Genomic DNA, 8,875 nt, shown 5'->3' with positions numbered 1-8,875 from the left:
AAGAATCACTTGAACCCAGGAGGAGGAGGTTGCAATGAGCCGAGATCACACCACTACACTCCAGACTGGCCAACAGAGTGAGACTCCATCTAAAAAATAAAAAAAATAAAAATAAGAGAGGTCTGAGAGACATCCTTCCACCATGGGAGGGCAACATGAGAAGATGGCTGTTGATGAGGGCACACACAGGTCCTCACCAGACACCAAGACCAGTATCTTGGTCTTGGACTTCCCAGCCTCCAGAACTGTGAAGATGCATTTCCATTGTTTATAAGCCACCCCATTTATGGCATTTTGTTATAGCAGCCCAAATGGACCAAGACACAAAGTCAGTCTGAGTCATCACTTCCCCACATGAGAGTCAGACCATCCTCGGCAGGTGCTGGGGCATTTACTCTGCCCTGAACTGGGCTCCTGCCAAGGCTGAGGACAGGGTTGGGGAGGAGCAGGCCTGAACCTGGGTCCCCCTCCTCATGTCCCTGCCCTGCGTGGGGCCAGCTCTGGGGTGAGAGCACCTCAGAACAAAAGGTGAGATTCCAAGCCTCCCTGTCACCTGGCTTTAAAACTAGGAAGAAGGACTAGATGGAGGGGAGGTCCCTGGAGGCAGAGGTGTTAGGGTCATCCTGGGGAGGGGACACAGGGAGCCTCAGCTGCTAGAAGCCACAGGTAGCCAAAGAGGCCCCCAGATTCAGGAGAGGGACCCCAGCTAGGGTGGGAGGCTGGGCATATCTCAGGCAGGTACACACACCTGGTGGCCCAGTTTGCAGTGTTTTTTATGCAGCCTAGACAAACACAGAGAGGCCCCTGCTCCCCATTTCCCCAGCTGAGAGGCCAAGAAGGCAAAGGCAGAATTGGAAGAGCCTCTGCCTTTGGAACCTGTCCCTGCTATAAGTCATAGCAGCCATGACCTCAGCTTCAAACACTCCCCTATCTCCTGGCTCTCTCCCTGTGCCTCATCCCTGCTCTTGGTGTTTCTTGGGTGTCAACCAGGAAGGGCTAAACTGAGTTAACTGACATGTGTTATCTGGACAGGGTCAACAGCCCCCTCGGCTTCTTATCTCCAACTCGTTGAGACCAAGAGAGAAGCAAACAGCAGCTGACAAGTCTCCCAGGAGGGGAGCCAACAGCACGAGACTGTGGGTGGGGAGGCCCGGCTGGGAGACAGAACACCTGGAGCTGAGATGGGCTCTGCAGCTCATCTGGAGGAGCATGGGTTGGGGGACTATCATCACTGGCTGAACCAATCCAGGGAGGCTTCAGGGAGGAGGCTGCACTCACACTGGGCTGTGAAGAACGTGTAGGATTCAGAAGCATAGCAGGCACGGCAGGCAGGGGACAGAGCTTAAGCAAAGGAAAGGAGGTGTACGAGCCTGAGTGGTTAGACACATGAGCCTCAGATTTCTACATATCAGGGCTCCCTTACAGCTGGATGACCCAGACTAAGTGGCTGAACTACTCCATGCCCCAGTTTCCTCGTCTGCAAAAATGGGGATAATAATAGTATCTACCAAGTGGGTTATTAAATGAAACAGCTGCTGAAGACCATAGCATACTGTAGGTGCTCAATACATGAATAAATTCTAGTTCCTCTCATTGTTTGGGGAAGAATGCTCAGGAGACAGTAAAAATGGACATTTATTGAAAGACTAGCTATGTCGTGCCCACAGTAACAATCCTCCAATCACCCATGTTATGGATGAGGACACTGAGGCACTGAGAAGGAGCATCCTTTGCTCAAGATGCCCAGGCTGCTAAGCAGGAACAGATTCCAGGCTCAGGTCTGACTGTGTCTAGCTCTGGTGCTCTTAATGTCTCCTGTGTTTGCAGAATTCACAAAGCATGACTCCAAGCAAATGCGGCTGGCTCCTGGGGGTTTCTGGAGCTGATGGGTGGCGGGGTTGATGGGGGTGGTACCTGGCTACCAAGAGTTGCGTCTGGAGTTAAAGAGAAAATGAGACCAAGGCAGCAGGGGCACAGAGGGAGGTCACGGTCACTCTCAAATCTTGCTCTTCAGAAAAGGAGGGGTTGGCATGGTGCCTGTAATCCCAGCACTTTGGGAGGCCAAGACAGGAAGATGGCTTGAGCCCAGGAGTTCAAGACCAGCCTGGGCAACAGAGCAAGACCACATCTCTACAAAAAATACTTTAAAATTGGCCGGGCATGGTGGCACATGCCTGTGGTCCCACCTACTCGGGAGGCTGAGGCAGAAGGATCGCTTGAGCCCAGGAGTTTGCGACTGCAGTGAGTTAATGATCCTGCCACTGCACTTCAGCCTGAGCAACAGAGTGAGGCCCTGTCCCTAAAAAACAAAGAAGAAAAAGGAGGAGGCATCTGGCAAAGGGAACAGCTTGAACAAAGGAAGAGGTGGGAAGTGGAAAGTGGGCCTCCTACAGCACAAGGTGCTGCCTGAGGCCTGGAGAAGGGAAGGCACTAGCCCAAGGTCATACAGCCCACATGAGTCAGGAGAGAGGACGTCGCTGGGGGGCCAGGATCCAAGTTCTGCCAGGGCTTGTGATGCTGCACAGACCCTGCACTCTCTGAGTTTTGCTTCCCGGCAGGCTGGTGAGGGGTTGGAAAAGGTTCCTGCATGCCACAACCATGTGGACCTCAGCATGCCCAGCTGGGGTGAGGGCCCCACAAGAGGTAGCCACCAGGAGAACCCACGGAGAGGGTCTCTCCTGCCTGGAGCCAGCCTTCCCCATAGGAGACACTTTGCTGCCCCCCTGTGGCTCAAAGGAGCACAACTTTCCATCCCCTTCTAAGAGAGACTTCCCAGAAGTCGGAGGTTCCCAATTACAGGCACAGAACCTGCCTCTGCCCATGACCCACAGGTGTGTCCAGACCCACCTACCCTTTCCTCAATATTCCACCACCACCCACCCCCACACAGAGAGTTCAGATCGAGAGTGACCCTGAAAATCAGTTTGAACCTGGGTAGATGTCAACTGATGGATACACTGGTGGATGGACAGACAGATGGTCTAATGATGGCTAGATGGATGAATGTATCAATGTATGAATGGATGGATGGATGGATGGATGGATGGATGGATGGATGGATGGATGGATATGTTGATGGACTGATACACTGATGAATGGACAGTCTAATGAAAGAGGATGATGAATTAATGGATTATAGATGGATGAATGGATTATAGATGAATGGATGGATATGTGGATGGATGGATACACTGATGGATGGAGAGAAAGACAGTCTATTGATGGATAGAGAAATGGATGCATGAATGAATGGATGGGTGGATGGACTATAGATGAATGGATGGATATGTGAATGGATGGACACACTGATGGATGGACAGACAGTCTAATGATGGATAGAGGAATGGATGGATGGATGGATGGATGGATGGATGGATGGATGGATGGATTATAGATGAATGGATGGATATGTGGATGGATGGATACACTGATGGATAGACAGTCTAATGATAGAGGAATTGATGGATGGATGGGTGGATGGCTTGTGAATGAATGGATGGATGAATTATGGATGAATGGATTATGGATGGATGAATGGATGGATTGATACACCGATGGATAGACAGACAGACAGTCTAATGATAGAGGAATTGATGGATGGATGGGTAGATGTCTTATGAATGAATGGATGGATGGATTATGGATTAATGGATTAGGGATGGATGAATGGATGGATTGATACACTGATGGATGGACAGACAGTCTAATAACGGGTACATGAATGGATGGATGGATAGAGAGATAAAAGATGGATAGTTGGAGGGATAGGTGATCAGGTTGATGGATGGAGAGTGAGACAAGTGATCACATATCCTAGATATGTGATCTTGGGCAAGTTATGTAAACTTTCCGAGCCTCAGTTTCCGCATGTGTAAAATGGGGATGGTAATAATGGTTTTACTTCCTAGTACCTTTGTGAATGTTAAAGAAGACAATGAATAGAAAGTTCTTAGCAGAGTTTCTGGTATATAACAAGCACTGGATGAAGACTGGTGTTATTTTCCTCTCCTGCCTAGGCCTGAGAAGTGATAGAACGTCTCCCTCTCCTTCCTGACCTGGTCAACCTGGGCTGGTCCACTAGGTAAAGGAAGCCCATTTAAGATCTCAGAATGGTTGAATTCCTTTAGAGACTGAGGTTTTCAAGTCTTGGCTTTGTTGCCTAAGATGGGACTTGGAGTCACTTTATTACAGAAGTGGCAACAGGACTGTAGTGTGTCTCCTGTGAGCTCATTGACATGGAAAGATAGGATCCATAGCAGTCACAAACTCAACTCAGAAAGTGTTTATTGGCTGGAGTTGTCGGAGAGTCAAAAGGAGCAGTCCTGGAGGGCTTCCTTCAGGAGGCAGCCAGCACAGTTGCACAGGGCAGCTTCCACTGCTATCCACCAGCACTGAGCCCTCCTCATCAAGCCACAGGAGTGTCCATGGGCCTCTCAGGGGTCTTTGGGGCCAGGCTGGGACCCCTCACACCTGGCCCAGGTGGGTTTTCAGAGCCTGCAGCCCTCGGCTGTTGATGTTGTTACCTCCACACACAATGACCACAACTGAAGTCAGGGAAGTCGGCAGGCAGCCCTTGGCCTGGAGCCTCCCCAGGAGGCCTGAGTAGATGGCTGCTAAGGCTGCCCCACAGGCAGGCTCCACCAGCATACGCTCATCATCTGCCGGGATCAGGGGAATGGAGAGAAGAGGGAAAGGGAAGAAGAACCACTTGGTGCTCAGCAGGCCCTGGGCACTGCAGATCCTTGCAGCCATCTCTCCAGCCAGTCAGCCATTCATCTGCTCTGCTGGCAATCCATCACTTGTCTCACGCTCTCCCTATCCATCAGCCTGGCCTCCTATCCCTCCACCCATCCACCTTTTATCTCTCTATCCATCCATCCATTCCTCTATCCATCATTAGACTATCTATCTGTCCATCCATCAGTGTACATATCCATCAACATATCCATCCATCCACCCATTCACAGCCATCCATCCATCCATTCCCCTATCCATCATTTGACTGTATGTCCATCCATCAACACGTTCATTAATCAATGTGTCCATCCATCCATTCATTTCTATACCATTCATCAATCCATCACTTCATTATCCTCCGTCCATCCATCCACTGTCCATCTATCCATTATCCACCTTTCCATTCACTCATACATTCATCCCTTCAATCAACAAGCATCTATTGAGTGCCTACTACCTGCCATGCCCTATGCCAGGAAGGCCCTAGGGACACATCAGTGACTAAGACACACCAGCCCTCATGGGGCTCACAATCTGTGATGTAGAGAGATAAGAACCAGGAGGTTATGAATACAGGGAGTGGTACATTGGAGGTCCCCAACCCAGGCAGGGTGGGGTGGGTGATCAGGGGAGGCTTCTTGGAGGAGGTGCCGTAATGGCTGATAGCCCTCAGTCACATCAAACCAATAGGGAGCAGGGCCAGCCAGAGAGAGGAGCAGCATGTACAAAAGTCTGGGGGCTAGGATCAGCAGGACACACTCCTTCTTTACCCTCACCCCCTTCCATCTACTCGACGTGTACTTAGTGCACAGTAACTGCACACCTAGCCAGTGCCTGGTGCTGAGGATACAGATAAGAGAGAATACACTCTTGCTAGAGGACGCAGGGACTTCGTGGGTCTCTGAGCCCAGGCGGAGGACAGGGCTCACTCACCCAGAAACTGCTGCACAGCGCTCACAGCCTCGGCGTCCTCCACCACTTCAGAGTGGATCTCGCACACACGCATGCACTCCAGGGCCCGAGCGGCCACCGTCTTGGCACCCAGGCTCTTGGCCACGCTGCAGGATAGAGCAGGGTGGGGCAGGGAGACCAGGGGCTCAGGGAAGAGCTGGTGAATCAGGTTTCTCCCCAGCCCCAGCCACCCCCTCCTATCCTGCAATGGGCTGATTGGAGCTCAGCATTATAAGTCACAGAGGAGGTGCTCAAAAATCAAGTGTCCCTGCTGGGCACCGTGGCTCACGTCTGTAATTCCAGCACTTTGGGAGGCCGATGCGGGCAGATCACCTGAGGTCGGGAGTTCAAGACCAGCCTGACCAACATGGAGAAACCCCGTCTCTACTAAAAATACAAAAAACCAGCTGGGGTGGTGGCGCATGCCTGTAATCCCAGCTACTCAGGAGGCTGAGGCAGGAGAATCACTTGAACCCGGGAGGCGTAGGTTGCAGTGAGCTGAGATCGTGCCATTGCACTCCAGCCTGGGCAACAAGAGCGAAACTCCACCTCAAAAAAAAAAAAAAAAAAATCATGTGTCCATTGAATGAGTAACACTGAATGTGCATCAGTGCCTCTGACTCTGCAGCCATGATCGAGCCATTCCTTCCAGAGACCCCAGAAAGCCAAGCATAGAAAGGGATTCTTTTCCATGTTATTCATTAATATCACATCTATACTATAAATACATTTTTTTCTTTTAAATTTTATTTTTAGTAGTGGCAGGGTCTCTGGCTATATTGCCCAGGTTGGTCTTGAATTCCTGAGCTCAAGTGATCCTTTTGCCTTGGCCTCCCAAAGTGCTGGGATTACAGGCATGAGCCACTGTGCCCCACCTAAATCGATACATTTTTTTTTTGAGACAGGGTCTTGCTCTGTGGCCCAGGCTGGAGTGCAGTGGTGTATTGTTAGCTCACTGCAGCCTTGAGCTCCTGGGCCCACATCATCTTCCCACCTCAACCTCCCAGAGTGTCAGGATTACAGGCATGAGCCACCACACCAGGCCAATAGCTAATGTTTATTAAATGTGTACAATGTGCTGGATGTATGGATATTGTTTTAATCTTTTCAACCACCCTTTGAGTTAAAAACATATCAGCTTCATTTTACAGGGAGGGAAACAGAAGCTCAGAGAGGTTAAGTAACTAGCTGAAGGCACACAGCTCATCAGTAGCAGAAGACAGATGTAAGTCCAGGCAGTTTGGCTCTAGAATTCACAGTCTTTACCTCTGTGCTTGGGATCACTACCTGCTGGCACCTGCTGTGAGTGGGGCAGTGTGTTTCAGGCCCAGGAGAGCCTTTGGGAAAGCCTCTGACCCCAGAGTGGCCCAGAACACAGATTCTGGAGCCAGGTTGCCTCGTTTTGAAATTTGGCTCCATACCAGCTGTGTGACCTTGGGAAAGTCACTTCACCTCTCTGAACCTTCGTTCCTTCACCTGAAAATGGGCTCATGAGATTATCATGGGGATTGAGTTAAAAAAAAAAAAAATTTCTTTTGAGATAGAGTCTTGCTCTGTCACCCAGGCTGGAGTGCAGTGGTGCCATCTTGGCTCACTGCAACCTTTGCCTTCTGGGTTCAAGTGATTCTCCTGCCTCAAGCTTCTGAGTAGCTAGGATTAAGGTGCACACCACTATGTCTGGCTAATTTTTTATTTTTAGTAGAGATCGGGTTTCACTATGTTGGCCAGGCTTGTCTCAAACTCCTGACCTAAGGTGATCCATCCACCTGAGCCTCCCAAAGTGCTGAGATTACAGACTGAGCCACTGCACCTGGCCAAGTGAGTTAAAATATTTAAAGTGCTTAGAACAAGGCTGATGCTTAGTGAATCTGACAGAAGTGTTAGTTGCAGTTACTATTATTGCTACTGTGGTTATTTAAGAGCACAGACTTGTGGGAGAGATGGTGATGAATAAGCAAACACAAGAACCAGTCAATAAATGCACGTTGTGGTAAGTTAGTATGAAGGAGAACATCAGAAGGGGCATCTCCCCAAGGGGAGTGTTGTGGAGAGGGTCTGAGATGTGAGAGACAAGGATAAACCAGCCCATAGAAGAGTAAGATGGTGGCTGGGGGTGGTGGCTCATGCCTGTAATCCCAACACTTTGGGATGCCCAGGTGGGAGGTTCGCCTGAGGCCAGGAGCTCAAGAAGAGTGGGACAGGGGGAACAGTGTGCTATGAAGAGGAAACAGCCTGTCCAAAGGCTCAGAGGTGGGAAAAACATTACCCACTCAAGGGACTGGAGGACAGGCCGGTGGCTGGGGTGGAGTGGGGAGTGGTCCGCATTTTAGCCTGAGAGCTTGGGAGAGGCATCGATGGGTTTAAGTGGAGGAAGAAAACGGTTCTGTGGATTAGCAATGGAGGAAGGACACACTTTCCGCTGGGGGCAGAGCAAAGGACTCAAAGGTAACAAAGGTATCAACGATTTCCTTCCTAGGCATAGACCCAAGAGAAACGAAAACATACATCCACAAAAACTTGTAAATGGATGTTCATAACAGCACTATTCACAATAATGAATAGCCAAAAAGTGGAAAGGATCCAAATGTTTGGATAAACAAAGTGTGATCTATTCATACAGTAAAATAATATTTGGCCATAAAAAGGAATGAAACACGGACACACGCTACAATGTGGATGAACCTTGAAAATATGATGCTAAGTGAAAGAAGTCAGACACGAAAGACCACGTAGTATATGATTCCATTCAAGTGAAATATCCAGGGTAGGCTCGGGCGCAGTGGCTCACACCTGCAATCCCAACACTTTGGGAGGCCGAGGCAGACAGATCTCCTGAAGTCAGGAGTTCAAGACCATCCTTACCAACACAGCAAAACCCCGTCTCTACTAAAAGAGATGCCCAGCCAGTGTAAGAGGATTTCCTCAGGGTAAGCAGGGCTGGCATTCCAGGTGGCAGGGGCAGGACAAGCAACAGCTCAGACATAAGACAGTACAAAGGATTTCCAGGTAGGCCGGGCGCAGTGGCTCATGCCTGTAATCCGAGCCCTTTGGACCCGGGAGGCAGAGGCTGCAGTGAGCCGAGATCATGCCACTGCACTCTAGCCTGGGCAACACAGCCAGACTGTCAAGAAAGAAAGAAAGAGAAGGAAGGAAGGAAGGAAGGAAGGAAGGAAGGAAGGAAGGAAGG

General features: G+C 50.0%; 1 protein-coding gene across 2 annotated transcripts in view; it reads right to left on the bottom strand.

Annotated features, from left to right (window-relative positions):
* Positions 1 to 4,267: 4,267 nt before the first annotated feature.
* SDSL (serine dehydratase-like) overlaps positions 4,268 to 8,875 on the bottom strand; it is a 30,431-nt gene continuing 25,823 nt past the window's right edge. For both annotated transcript variants that reach the window (XM_011997924.1, XM_011997925.1), the window contains 2 exons: positions 5,671 to 5,795; positions 4,268 to 4,658 (listed from right to left, as the gene is read on the bottom strand). In XM_011997924.1, the coding sequence (XP_011853314.1) occupies positions 4,465 to 4,658; positions 5,671 to 5,795 (319 nt within the window). In that variant the 3' untranslated portion in view covers positions 4,268 to 4,464. The remainder of the gene's footprint in view (positions 4,659 to 5,670; positions 5,796 to 8,875) is intronic.

This window comes from Mandrillus leucophaeus, unplaced genomic scaffold (assembly GCF_000951045.1).
Source record: "Mandrillus leucophaeus isolate KB7577 unplaced genomic scaffold, Mleu.le_1.0 Scaffold55, whole genome shotgun sequence".
Classification (NCBI taxonomy): Eukaryota; Metazoa; Chordata; class Mammalia; order Primates; family Cercopithecidae; genus Mandrillus; species Mandrillus leucophaeus.
The sequence above is the reverse complement of the archived record's forward strand: the minus strand, read 5'-3'. Positions and strand labels throughout refer to the sequence as shown.